Genomic DNA, 13585 nt, shown 5'->3' with positions numbered 1-13585 from the left:
TTACTTCCATAGTTGGATAGTTAGACAGTACATAAAAATATATTATAGCCGGTGCTGTCCAATTCTTGAGATCTTGGCAAAATGGCATATTAAGTAGGCTGAACTGAAGGGGCAGTTTAGATGGATGATTAGGGGTGTACATCCAGTCAAACCGAGTTGAGCTGGCCTCAGCTCGACTTGGCTCGGCCACTGGCTGACCTCAACTAGAACTCGGCCCGGCTCGGTCCTTGAGCCTGACTAGCCAGCTCGGCTTGATTTGGTCAGTAGCTCAGGCCGAGTTCGCCATTGAGGCATTTCCACAGACACCTGGACTACACCTTCAAAATCCTTCTGTATGTGAAATAGAAGCAATGGTTTTACAGGTATTTTATCAACCACTTTCTAAGCAACATAAAAACCAAGAAAAACCAAAAAAAAAAGAGGGTATTTGTTTCATGTACATACCTTCCTTGCCACCAGCCACACTTCGTTGAGTCATTTTATCAAACACTCGGTGAACAACATCAATGGCAAAGTAACCGAGTCACCGAACTGGTTCAATCCAAGTTCGATTCGAGCTGGATTCGATCCGAGTTGAGTCAAGCTGGGGGCGCGCTCGAACTTGGCTCGAACTCAGCATCGAACCAAGTCGAATCGAGCTTTTGAGTCGAGCGAGCTAACCAAGCTAGCTCGGTTCGTGTACACCCCTATGGACAATGGAATAGAGAGAAACTTTGAGGTAGTTAGCCAACATTCAGATGCAGGGAAATATACTAAGCTCATGCATGCATGTTTATATTAATTAAAGTCTGTCTAGAGCACATGCAGACAAATACAAAGCGTCGTCGATAGCAGTTTACAGCAAAAATCAAGATGCAGACAACACAATCTGTGGTGTATCCAAACAGACCCCTAAGAAGTTACATTATCCAAAAGTCAAACTATCTTGGCGTGCAAAATGTAATAATGTCAAACTATCTTGGCGTGCAAAATTTACATTTACCTTAAACACAACATATTTTTACATATCTCAAACAACATAAAATCAGAAGGTATGAACAAATTGACGATCGGAGATTCAACTAGCTGCAGAATCCCGCCATTCTTCTAGCAGCCACATTCTTCCTAACCAATACTCCCCACTTGAGAGGAGCCCCGAGCTTGCGCCACCCCTTGTTGACTTTACAATTCCCGGACATATGGACGCCGAGATCATTCAAAGGGCTAAGATTAAGAAAACTAGAAGGGGCCATTTCGTTGCCTGAGACCTGATATGATCCGTTGAACAAATTCAGCTTCTGGGAATAGTCCCATCCCAACAGTTGTCCATCTGCTGCAGCTGTCGTCCCTGCCGACCCACTTGCTGACCAGCTGTTTCCGTAGTTCACATAGGGCCCCGGGAGAAGATTAGCGATGCTGAAACTGTTATCCTGGAATGGAGGTAGCGGTTGGCCCAGTTGAAGATCCTGCATGCCTTCATTGCCTTTGGGCATGGGCGAATCTATGATGAGCTGAGGATGTGGTGGGTTGGTGGGATGCACGAAATTGAATGGCATTGCCTGTTCTTCTGCAAGAAAATTCTGCATCAACTACCAGCCATTTAATGTGCCAAAGAGATGCTGCTGTGAGTTGCAATGGATGCTTCAAAGAAGTCCTACAAAGTGCATTCCCCAACATACACATAGCAAACATGCATGATGATCAAGACTACTCATCTGATGGACCCACAAATGGGTGGACCAAACATTTTAGTGATTGGATATCATCTGATTGTTCTAAGTTTTACGCCTCGAATGAGGACTGTTGCTCTTTCTTTTTTCAGTTAACCATACCATTGATGGGATGGCTACCACAATCCAATCCCCTCGCTGTTTAAGGTATGACCTGGCCACATAATGGCTGCTGAGCAAATCAAACAGTCCTGATCACCGCACACAAGAGTCATGTGTACAATAGAGATTTTGGTGCGCACTCCATGAAGCTTTTTGCATTGCTGCAGCATTCCTCACATGTGGAAGGATGGAAAGCAATAATGATTGTCGGTAGGATTTGTCCTGATTCTGTGTCTACCTTGTGCTGTAATTAAATCAGGATTCTGAAGGATGAGGCTTGACCCTGGATCGGAGGCAGCTTGTAGTTCAGGCAAGGGCCTCAAAGGGCTAACGGGCAGCAGTGCATCTAGTTCGACAATCCTTTCCTGGTCTTTATATGCCAGTTGCTTCAAAGTATCCACCAAGAACTGATAACAAAAGGGTCGAATTTCAAATCAATACTGCAAAGTTCTGAATATAAGAAGCCATCAACGGAATTCAAGAACTGTGAAAAGCAAAGCAGGCGGTTCTAACCAATCTCAGGCTCACTAAATACAGAAAGTATAAAATTGGTTACGAGTAAAATTCGAAGGTTCTAGCAGTGGTAGTCATTTTCTGCTCCCATTGTTTGATTAGTCCTTGTGCACACCACATCATGGGTGGGTCACATGGAAAAGATCCCATTGATCAGAGATGCTCACCATCCATACAATGGTGTTGAAACATGGAAGGATGTTTCTAACCACCCTTTATATCTGTGGTGAATATATCAATGAGAGTCTTGCCACATGGCCCATCCATGGTGGGACCATGAGATGAATAGTCCCGACCACCAAATGGCATGGCACAAACAAACGAGAAGAGCAAAAAGTGCGAGAAATGCTAGCCTACCTCAATTTCAGAGTAACTATGGTTCTTAGACATGCTAGTGTAGATTTTTGGATTGAAATACATACCATCTGATGTTGGGTCAGCTCATTGAGGTACTGGAAACTCTGGAAATCGAAGGTTAACGCAACAACCTGAAAGATGGAATCTAACAGAAGCCCAACTTGCAGCCCGGCATTATAGTATTTGTATAACTTGTTGTCCAAAACACACTTCCTAGCATGTTGAACGGTTTCTTCCCATGCCTTGTTTGACATCCCATTGCCAAGGAGCTTCAATATGCAAAACATATGAACAAATGTCGTTTATTAGTTAGTATCATCCGACAAACTCAATCAGACTTAAACTGGTTTTTACTCTTACATTTCAAATAAAAGAATGCCATCTTCTGAAATAATTTTCTTACAGTGCGTAGTGAATCGGCATCGATAACCCAGGACCTCAAGAACTGTTGCACCGTTTCAATGCCATTATCACTCAACCTTTTACGGAAAGCGCCATCCTTTCCTATGTTTTTCAAACGCCACACCTCATCGCCTAAGGATGGAGACTCATGCTTCTTGTACACTGAAATAAATAACACACAATTCAGTTGCAGTAGACAAACAGAAGAGTAAGAACTATTTATCTTTTTCTCATGACATTTTCTAATTAATGAAGGATTAAGAAGAGACATTCACATCTTGCATCGGTCCTACTAGAAAAAGGACCTGACTCTCACAAAACCCACAGCTGAGAAAGGAATGATTCAGAAGTCTAATGATCAAGCCTGCTCAAGTACATGTAGGTAGAGACGTAGTGCCCATGCTACCACATCCATTTGGTGCCATAAGTAACCAAAAAAATAAAAATAAAAGGTAAAGGCTCTTGGCTTGTCACACCGCAGATTTTTGCACAATTTTTTTCACACCTGCATGCTTGTGGACTAAAAGAAGTAAGGAAATTTTCAATCATGTTACCGTGTAAATTCCCAAGTCTATGTTTTTATTAGTAAATATAGACTGTGGAAGAAAGGTTGGAAATTTCTACATACAATCCAATACCTGTTCATCCATGATATTGCTCATCAATGGAGAGCTTTTAAGAGATCTCTACCATTGGAGTCTAGGAAAAGCAAGCGATAGTCAAAAACAATCTTGGATAAATAATAAACAAATGTTTGTGCCATGATTGATCTTCTAAAGCTATTCATCCTCTTCCTTAGGAATGATTTCCTTCAGTATTTCACTACTGGGAGGAGCATCATCAAATAGACAAATATAGTCATATCAATAAAGAATATTACACGCCGAATGTAGCAGTGTAAGATAAATGTTGGTCCAAAAAGATACTTCGCAATCATATCTAGTAAAAGTGTTAGTAAGTGTGGGTACCATTGCCTCTTGCTAAAAATACGATTAATATTAGAAGTTTGTCTTAAAAACAAAGTCTTACATTCTCCACGGTGATCTTTTACTATAAAAGCTTCACTCCTTGCTTCTCTTATCCTTTCCTCAATGCCACTGCTCTGCGCAACTTTAACGCCCAACCTGAATCGCCGACTTTTGGTCCAACTGGAATTATCAGTAAACGATACTTTTTCAAAGTAACCAACCCCATCACGCAGTGTGATTACCAGCTCTCCAGTCAACAATGGCCTTTTACCCGTTCTTTCAGATACAATGTTAGCATCAAACTCCTCCTTAGTCCAATCTTCTTGTTCGTCCTGACCAAAATCACTTTCCAGGACAACAATCTGTACCTTTATTGATGGAAAAGCTTCAGATCTGATCGTCTCTCCGGAATCGGCATGGCGTAGAACTATTTCAACAGGTGGAATTAAACTGCCTGTGAAAAGTGTATGAGGAAGGCGTGTGTTGAAATGCAAGTACCAGCCTCTGGCTCCAGATGCCTGAATCTGATTGATTGAGATTCTGCAACAAAAATGGAAAAAAACAGCATCTCGTTAGGGATTAGAGATGAGGAGTATACTATAAAACTAGGGAAAAAAGAGTTCATTCCCCACATGACTGCATAGCAATCAGGCCAGTTCTCCTCCAAGGCCATTGTTAGAAAACTGGGGCTAGCAATGGGCCAGGCACGGGCTGAGAGAAACCCAAATTTTGAATATGACCCAACTCAGCCCTCCAAAAAGGTTGATCTAAAACCATTTCAAGGTCCCCATTGTCACTCCCTTAGATATCAGCACTCAGCAGGCATATTCACCATTCAGATGTTCATGCACAAAACACCATATAGTACATGCTCGCATTAGAAAGCCCGTACATGCAACAATATGCATCTAATATCTTGAACAGATGTACAGAAGGAAAGCACCTTTATGAGTTTATGTCAAGCAAAAATTTGCAGGAACATCCATGTAAAGAAAAGGCAAGATTTTAACCCTGAGGAGCCTAGATTGACTAAAGAAACAATTGAGAAGACTATCTTTTAGACTGAAAGGAGCCACTGTGGTTAGACTCACACTTCATAATTCATAAACCGTTTTTCCTACATTCAATAATACAGTCGTGCTATGTTACCTGAAGTTTAAAAGGGGTGCATTTATTGAAAGAGAGGGTGTAACTATGATTCCTTTTTTTAAGTTTGGAACAACTAAACAGAGAAAGCTAGAAAGTTTATTCAACTCATCAATTAAGCTGGATCAGGATGTAGCATATATTTTGCGACTAACATTTGGCAAAAACAAGTACCTGGGAGCTGAAGGTGCCAGGCGTAAAAATGCATGTTCCACCTCTTCTCGCACCTAATTAACAGAAATTATAGAACATATCATATTAGAGACATGAAATCTTATGGACCAAAAAATCAATAATTTTAGCTCCAAATAATTGAGTCATCCTCATCATCATCATAGTCATCATCACCATCATCATCGTAGCCTTTTCCCAGTAAAAAACAGAGTATGTAATCTAAAATAGAATTAGAGAGAAGGGTTCAACATTTTCTTTCTGGAACAGTGAAAAAGGTGATCGTAGATCAACAGCAAGTCCCTACAGGTTATTAAGATTGGGTGTTATATGATTTTCAATTGAGAGAAACTACATTTTTCACGCAGACGGACATGGATTGCGTCCTACCCCTGCCAAGACGGACTCGGTCTTGGCAAGGGCTCTATGAGACCCACCGTGATGTATGTGTTTTATCCCCGCCGCCCATCTATTTTGACAGATCATTTTAAGGCATGAAGCTAAAAAGGAGGCAGATCCAAGGCACAAGGGGGCCACACCACAAAATAAAGTGGGGATTGAACGCCTACCATTGAAAACTTCTTGGGGACCACAGAAGTTTTTCATCAAGCTGATATTTGTGTTTTCCCTTCATCCAGGTCTATGTGACCATATGAACAGGTTGGATGGCAAAAAAACATCATGGTGGGCCTTAGGAAGGTTTCAATGTGGTATCATTATAACGACCGCTTCCTGTGGTGTGGCGCACTTGAACCTTGGATCTGCTTCCCTTTTAGGCATATGCCATAAAACGATCTGTTAAAATGGATGGAAGCGTGGATAAAACACATACATCATGGTGGGCCCCACTGAGACCGTACCAGGACCGAGTCCATCCTGGCAGGGGTAGGACACAATCCGAATCCCTCATAGAGACAGTACGGGTGGGAATCACATTTTGGTAAATAAAGCTTTTATCTGATGGACCATCATAGGCCGGACCATGACAAAATATCTCCCCATCAGATGATCCTAGTCTTCATGGACACACAACTAGTGGTCCATGTTTAGCAGTGGACAAATCAAGTGGTCAAGGCATCTCATGGAAGAGATATTGGGGCATCTTCCATCGCCATAAGTCCACCATTTGAATGATTGAATTACTAGGATGTACAGTTTGCTGCCAAAGAAAAGTTCAATCAAGCATTGTATATTACTTCTATTAAGCTGTTGATTGTTTATTATATGATACAATTAAAATGATTATTTCAAATGCTCTCTGAGAGACATGCAATACTCAGTCACCGAGCACCAGTAAAAATAATTACTGTCTACCTGTCAAAACTAATAAACAGACTACCTCAGCAACTGTTGCTTGGACTCCTATAATGAATTCAATTCGGAATTTCCATTCCGTAATTGAGGGACCCCTTTTTTAATGTTTTTTTATGATATTTGTGACTTTAGAACATATATTAACTCACATCTCTTTTTCAATCATTCAATTGTCATTATGACTCATTTGGTGACTCTGCTAGTCCATGAAATCGTAGGACTAGAACAAAAAAAATAATGAAAGAAACAGTACCAAATAGACCTATTGCGCCTGAATATAATCCCTAATGGAGGCTTTCAATGTGACGTTTGCAAATCTAACCCATCCTACAGCCTAATCCTTTTACATGTGATGATAATACATGTATAAAATAAGAACAAGCAAACAACCACTACAATTGACCTCTGTGGTTTAAATATTAGCAGTTCATATTCAGAGTTAAAAATAGATGTCGTGTAAGAAACAGGGAACTTGAAGTCAGGTATGCAAATGCGTAGGCTAATTTACTGTAAAATAATATATGCATCTATGTATGTATGATTTTTTATTTTTTTTTATCTTTTTTGATAGATTTATGAAGCTTTGAAAACCCAAAATTTTGATTCAAGAATCAGTTGAGTCAAGTCAACTCTAGAACTCAGTCCAGTCTTGTTCAAGTCTTGAAATCTAGACTCAACAACCATGAATATTTTAAAATTGAATGAAAAAATTATAGAATTAAAAAAATGAGGTATGGAAAACAGAGAATCATAGGAAAAAATTTCTCCTACAATAACAGGCTCATTTTTCTCAAAAAACACCTTTACGTTCAAAAGTTGTACACTTGCATGCGCACACGCATGCCCACGCTAACACTAGCACTAGAAAGGGTGGGTATAAATAGCAGCTCTCAAACATGTGAACAGCATATAGATAAAAATACTAGAAACCAAGGTGAAAAAAAGAAAAAAGAGAGAGATTCACACACACACACTAGAAAGGAAGGGTATAAATAGCAGCTTTCGAACATGTGAACAGCACAGAGACAAAAATACTAGAACCCAAGGTGGAAAAATGAAAAGAATAAAAAATAATTAATTAATTTTTAAAAAAATTAAAAATTAAAAAAAAAAAGATTCCTATTCTGCTTGCTTGCAATGTCAATACAAGCATCCAAAACACATGTCGACTTTCCCTCCAAACGCATCAATGGTTAGTCCAACCTCAAAAAACATAAAAATCTCTATACATGAAATACAATTCAAGCCATATTCAGCTACCTTAAACATAATCACCCTATCAACAAACACACATACAAAGCTGAGAGGAATAATCAACTACAACCAGTTTCCACAACTGACTTTGCCCTTGAAGATACATGTAATTATGAACTATCAAGGCCAAAATAGGAAACAGACAGCACAATGGTAAAAGTTGTGAAGAATTTTCACCTACAACCCATTTTCACAACTCGTTTTACCCTTGAAAATATATGACATAGTGACTCTGCAAGGACAAAATACTTCATCATCTAATGCAAGCTTGGGACCGGCAATGAGATCACAAAACTCTCGCAGGCGTTTTTTTCAAGGACAAAATTGGAAACAAAAATTACAACAGTAAGAACTGATTTCTCCCTTTCCAATATATGTAATTACAATTTTCACAGGAACAATTGGAAACGAAAATTAAAAATAAATAATAATAACAATAATAACAATAATAATAATAATAATAATAAACCAAAAGTTTTAGCTACAATTCGTTGTAGGTGATCATTCCTCCGAAAATATCAAGATTTTCGAAAAGTAAATTTCATAGAACCGATATCGCCAATCACCATATGCATCATATCAATCGAATTATAAATACAACATGCTTCCAAGATCAAAATTCATCTACTGAACGCTTCCCACAAACAGAGAATTCAAATTCAGCTACAATTCCAGAATCATACCGCTCTCCGAATCGTAGGTTCGAGAATCGGCACCAGCAGCCTCTGCATCAGCTGCAATTGCATCACTTCTCTCCCAACACTGCCAAATCACCACAAACACGAAGTCAGACCCAAAAAAAAAAAAAAAAACTAAAAAACTAAAAAACAAGAACCTCCCGACGCACCTCATCAACGTCGGCCGCTTCGTCCGAGGCATGATATCTGCCCCTCCATCCTCCTCCTCCTCCTCCCTGTTTAAAATCCTCCTTTTCATTGCCATTACAGAACCTCAAGCTGAAAGCAGGACCACCGAATCAAGTAGCCCGCACAGCACAAAATCAAAACGTCTCCAACAACCACAGTAACGGAAACTGTCGGAAGCTTTCTTATTATAAAGAAGCGAGGATAAGTGGAAAAAGCAAGGGAAGGAAATTGCAAGGAAGGTGCATGGAATCTTCCTGCGCGTTAGGATCGAACAGTATCAGGCCTTGCTCTATTGAAAAAGATGAGATTTAGAGCTCTCAGAATCGCATTTTATAAGAAATGCAGTATGACGTTTCTGCTTATTTTTATTCTTTATTCCGAATCTGGAACTCTCCAACGAAGAATTTCAAACTACTGAGTAGATTGCGTGCAGACATATAGGGTTTGGGGGAGTACGGATGCAAATTTGAAAAAGAAGGGATTTTATAAATAAATAAATAAAACTTCAGTAAGTGACAATTACAACCGCCTCTTTGAGTGTAGGTTCACCACCATTTCGTTTCTGAAAGAGAAAAACTATGATACTCTGTCCTGCGATGGATGATACGCAGCACTTAGAAATTATTTAGAATTGAACACGTGGCATATGATTTTGACAAATTAAGCCGTTCAAATTGTATTAAGTAGTGTAGATGTGACATGACTTTTAAAAATGAGCTTATTTGACCATCTGATTATCAGATTGGTAGACATTGATTGGACGGTTAAAAATATCCAACGGTCTACCTATGGGCTGTACAACCTAGTTGGTTCATTTCAGTTATCCCCACTTGGAACCTTGGATTTGGTGGTAAGTAAGTGCATTTCAAATCCAAATAAGTTGTTTTTTTGAGTTTAGCAGCCCTAGGCGTTTGGGAGAACCCCTGGATTTGAAATCCTCCCGTTGTCTTTGCACCCGCAATCAACTTTAATCCAAAATGGTGATGCATTGTATATTTACAGGGTTTTGAATTTAGTTACTAAATCAACTTTAATAGCTCTAATTAGTGACATATGTAGTGTTTGACGCAATGATTTTAATGAGCCCGCTGAAATATAAGTTTTGCACGAAAATAATGAAATTCCAAGTCTCAAATGGACTACAGGCTAAAGATCATGTCCGAGTGACTAACCAACAGTTCTAACCGTTGATTTACATGGACAATGTCTGGACAATACTGATCATCATATTAAAGTAATTAATGGTGACACTATTAGTAATCCAATTGTTTTTTTATGTCATTAGTGGGCCATGTGCCCAATAGAATAATAGTACGGTGATACACATGTTACACATGCAACTATTGAAATGATTTTAAGGGTAATCCAAGCTCTTAAGGGGATTTGAAACCCCCCATTTACTTTATGCTACTAAACACTTAGATGATTTGAAACCCCCTCAAATCCCCCCAAATTCATCGTGCCAAATGACCCCTTAGGCTTGAAAGTGAATAAAATAAGAGATAGGTTTTTTTTTTTTTTTTTTAACATTTTGAAAATGCAACAACATATTGAGATTTTGGTGTAATATTAAGGGCGTGTTTGGTCAGTAGAATTGAATGGTATTGAATTGTGTTAGATGAGATTAATATCATTATTGCATAATGATTGCATGTTTAGAAATATCGTGGTATTGTAGCCATCCAATCTCATGTTTGAGATAATAGTTTTACTATGGAAAACACTAAGTTAAGCAAAATTATGTTTGGTGGACCATGAAATTGTAATCAACAAACCAGATTTATAATTGTTGTTCACTTGCATACATATATAACCAGAATGTCATGTGTAAACGGTGTATATGGATGGACTGCATGGATAAATACATGCATCAATGTGGGGCCCACATATGTAGTGGATTTCAAAATCATCCTACATGGGGCCAAACACAATTCCATGGGACAAAACACAATTCCATCCCACTTAATCCTAACCTTTCCCATGCTCTCAAAATGTTGGATGGAATTGCACTGGACCAAATGCAATTCTATCCCACCTAATCCCATCTAATACCCTGCGCCAAAAGCCCCTGAGAAAATTAGGGTGGTTGATAGATAACTTTTTGCTCCAATTTTAAATAGTTTTAAGTAGGCTATTAAGCGAACCCTATTCAAAATTTTAAATTTTCAAGCTTAAGCTTGCAAAATACATTTCTTACTTATTTTTTAGAGTAAGAGAGTAATACATGTAGTAAAAGATTTTTTGCTGATAATTCATTAGATACATATTATGTTGATGATATCTCAAAATAATTCAATTATCGACTGCAATATTAAAATTATATTTATAGAATAATTTGAGCCATCCAAATACTAGATATCTAAATAGATGATTAAAAAATGTTGATGAGTTATACGTTTGTAATCTTGCATTTGTAGTCCACGAATGGCTTATAAATTCTTCTTTTATTATCAAATATATTTTTTTAAAGAGTTTATTACAATTAATATATTAATTATAATATATATTATATGAAAGTTGATTTAATTAATCAAGTCGTAGCTTTGTAAATTCCATATCAAAGAATTTAATGCCCTGTAAGTGCAAGCTCCTAAGGGGTCGTTTGGCACCATAAATTTGGGGGGATTTGAGGGGGTTTCAAATCCCCTAATTGTTTGGTAGCATAAAGTAACAGGGGGTTTCAAATCCTCTCAAAGAGGGGGTTTCAAATCCACGTTGGGAGCTTAGATTACACCTAAAATCATTTCAATAGTTGCATGTGTAACATGTGTGTCACCGTACTATTATTCTGTTGGGCACATGACCCATTAATGATATCAAAAAATAATTAGATTATTAATGGCATCACCAGTAATTAGTTTAATACGATAATCAACACTGTCCAAACATTGTCCATGTAAATCAATGGTTAAAAATTGTTAATTAGTCACTCGGACGTGATCTTGTGTTTATATCCCATTTGAGACCTGGAATTTCATCATTTTCTGAAAAGATATATATTTTAGTGGGCTTATTACAACCATTGTGTCAAATATTACATAAGTTCACTAATTAGATATATTAAAATTGATTTAGTAATTAAATTCAAACCCCTACAAATATATCATGAATAGCTACTTTTGGATTAAAGCTGATTCTCAATCTATGGTGCCAAACACAATAAGAGGATTTCAAATCCAGGGGTTCTGAATCCAAGGGGTTTCAAATCCAAGCTCCCAAACAAGCCCTAAACATGATATTTGGATCCTAATGCATTTCAAACACACACAAATGAAGATACAGATTTTGAAACCAATTCATTACAGTGTAATTGAGATTTGGATTCTAATTAGAGATGTACACGAACCGAGCTAGCTCGGTTAGCTCGCTCGGCTCGACTCAAAAAAGCTCGATTTGACTCGGTTTGAAGCCGAGTTCGAGCTGATTTTTTAGCTTAAAAATGAGTTCGAGCCGAGTATGAGCTGGCCCCAGCTCGACTCGACTCGAATCGAACCAGTTCAATGACTCAGCTACTTTGATATTGATGTTGCTCATCAAGTGTTTGATGAACTGACTCAACGAAGTTTAGCTGGTGGCAAGGAAGTTATTGGGAAATTCTACCCATGGTAGCTTACGCAGTTAATCCATCTAGAAGCTATCTTCTCCTGCATCATATTACACAACTAGTCAGGACAATATGAATGAATATTCAACACGTATTTGGTGATTCAAACAAACGAGCCAGTAAATGAATCTTGCAACTCTCGATCATATAAATAAGTCATTTTCAATGCTAGTAACAACAAAACTTCCTCCACCCTCTTTCTTAGTTTTTATGTTCCTCATAAGGTATTTGATAAAATACCTGAAAAATCATTAATGTTGTTTTAACAATGAAATTTTGAAGGTGTAACTTATGTGTTTGTGAAAATGTTGAAGGGGTGAACTCAGCTTGATCTTAGCTCAAATCAACTCAAGCTACCAGCCGAACCGAGCTGGCCAGTCAGGTCAAAGACTGAACCAAGTTGACTGAGGTCAGCTAGTGCCGAGCCGATTCCAGCTGGCCTAAGCTCGACTCGGTTCGACTCCATGTACACCCTTAATTCTAATGCATTTTATATGTTAGCACCGCTGCACGGCTTCTAAGACGTGACTGCGTATCAAATGTCATACGCGGCATGAGTACGGCATAGCCACTCTTTTAGAAAAGAGTCGGGATTCAGTGAACGGCCGTCATGTGATGTCTGGCATACGTGTTAGAGATTCTTGCGAAAGTAATACACGTGTTAGATATCGACTGCCTGCATTGGGTAGGGCGGACTGTTGACATGTCATGTGCCAAAAACATTGGATAGTATACTCGGCAAGGAGACAAACATGGTTCGCGGGGTGGTGACACCTGCGCCAGCCAGCTAGCTGGTGAAAAAGCTCTGAAGACCTACCATAATATTTTATCCAGGCCGTCTATCATTTTTGATAGCTTATTTTAAGGCACGAGCTCAGAACTGTGGCAGATTCAAAGCTTTGAGGAGACCACATTCGTCCACTCAAGTTTTGTATATGCCTCATTTTTTTTAGCTCATGCCATAAAATGAGCTAAAGAATTGGTGTCTTGTGGGTCCCACCATGATGTATGTTTTATATCCACACCGTCCATTCATTTCAAGAGATCATTTTAGAGCATGAGCCAAAGAATGGGTTAGATCCAACTCTCAAGTGGACCCCACCACAGAAAATAGTGGAGAGAGTGACGTCCACCATTAAAAACTTCTAAGGCCCACTAAAGTTTTCGATCAAGCTGATA

General features: G+C 38.7%; 1 protein-coding gene across 3 annotated transcripts; it reads right to left on the bottom strand.

Moving 5' to 3' along the window:
- Nucleotides 1–869: 869 nt before the first annotated feature.
- LOC131225146 (calmodulin-binding protein 60 B-like) lies at nt 870–9264 on the bottom strand. 3 transcript variants are annotated; one of them, XR_009161217.1, is made up of 9 exons: nt 8784–9263; nt 8620–8698; nt 5372–5424; nt 4113–4591; nt 3085–3245; nt 2747–2950; nt 2050–2218; nt 973–1546; nt 870–939 (listed from the first exon to the last, which is right to left on the bottom strand). XR_009161217.1 is itself a non-coding variant. In XM_058220603.1 (8 exons), the coding sequence occupies exons 1-8, from the start codon at nt 8876–8878 to the stop codon at nt 1062–1064; spliced, it is 1722 nt and encodes a 573-aa protein (XP_058076586.1). In that variant the 5' UTR covers nt 8879–9264; the 3' UTR covers nt 870–1061. The 3 variants fall into 3 exon arrangements, 2 of the variants coding, with proteins under 2 accessions (XP_058076586.1, XP_058076585.1); XM_058220603.1 differs by having other exon boundaries at nt 870–1546; nt 2050–2215; nt 8784–9264; XM_058220602.1 differs by having other exon boundaries at nt 870–1546.
- Between the last annotated feature and the right edge of the window lie 4321 nt (nt 9265–13585).

Source organism: Magnolia sinica, chromosome 14 (genome assembly GCF_029962835.1).
Source record: "Magnolia sinica isolate HGM2019 chromosome 14, MsV1, whole genome shotgun sequence".
Classification (NCBI taxonomy): domain Eukaryota; kingdom Viridiplantae; phylum Streptophyta; class Magnoliopsida; order Magnoliales; family Magnoliaceae; genus Magnolia; species Magnolia sinica.
The sequence above is the reverse complement of the archived record's forward strand: the minus strand, read 5'-3'. Positions and strand labels throughout refer to the sequence as shown.

What these genes read in the sequence shown, in the direction of transcription:
- LOC131225146 (XM_058220602.1), bottom strand. Translation starts at nt 8,878, where the DNA reads ATGGCAATGAAAAGGAGGATTTTAAACAGGGAGGAGGAGGAGGAGGAT. An exon ending in AAGCGGCCGACGTTGATGAG is followed by an intron (nt 8,699 to 8,783) that starts GTGCGTCGGGAG and finishes GTGATTTGGCAG; the next exon opens with TGTTGGGAGAGAAGTGATGC. An exon ending in ATGCCGATTCACTACGCACT is followed by an intron (nt 2,951 to 3,084) that starts GTAAGAAAATTA and finishes TGCATATTGAAG; the next exon opens with CTCCTTGGCAATGGGATGTC.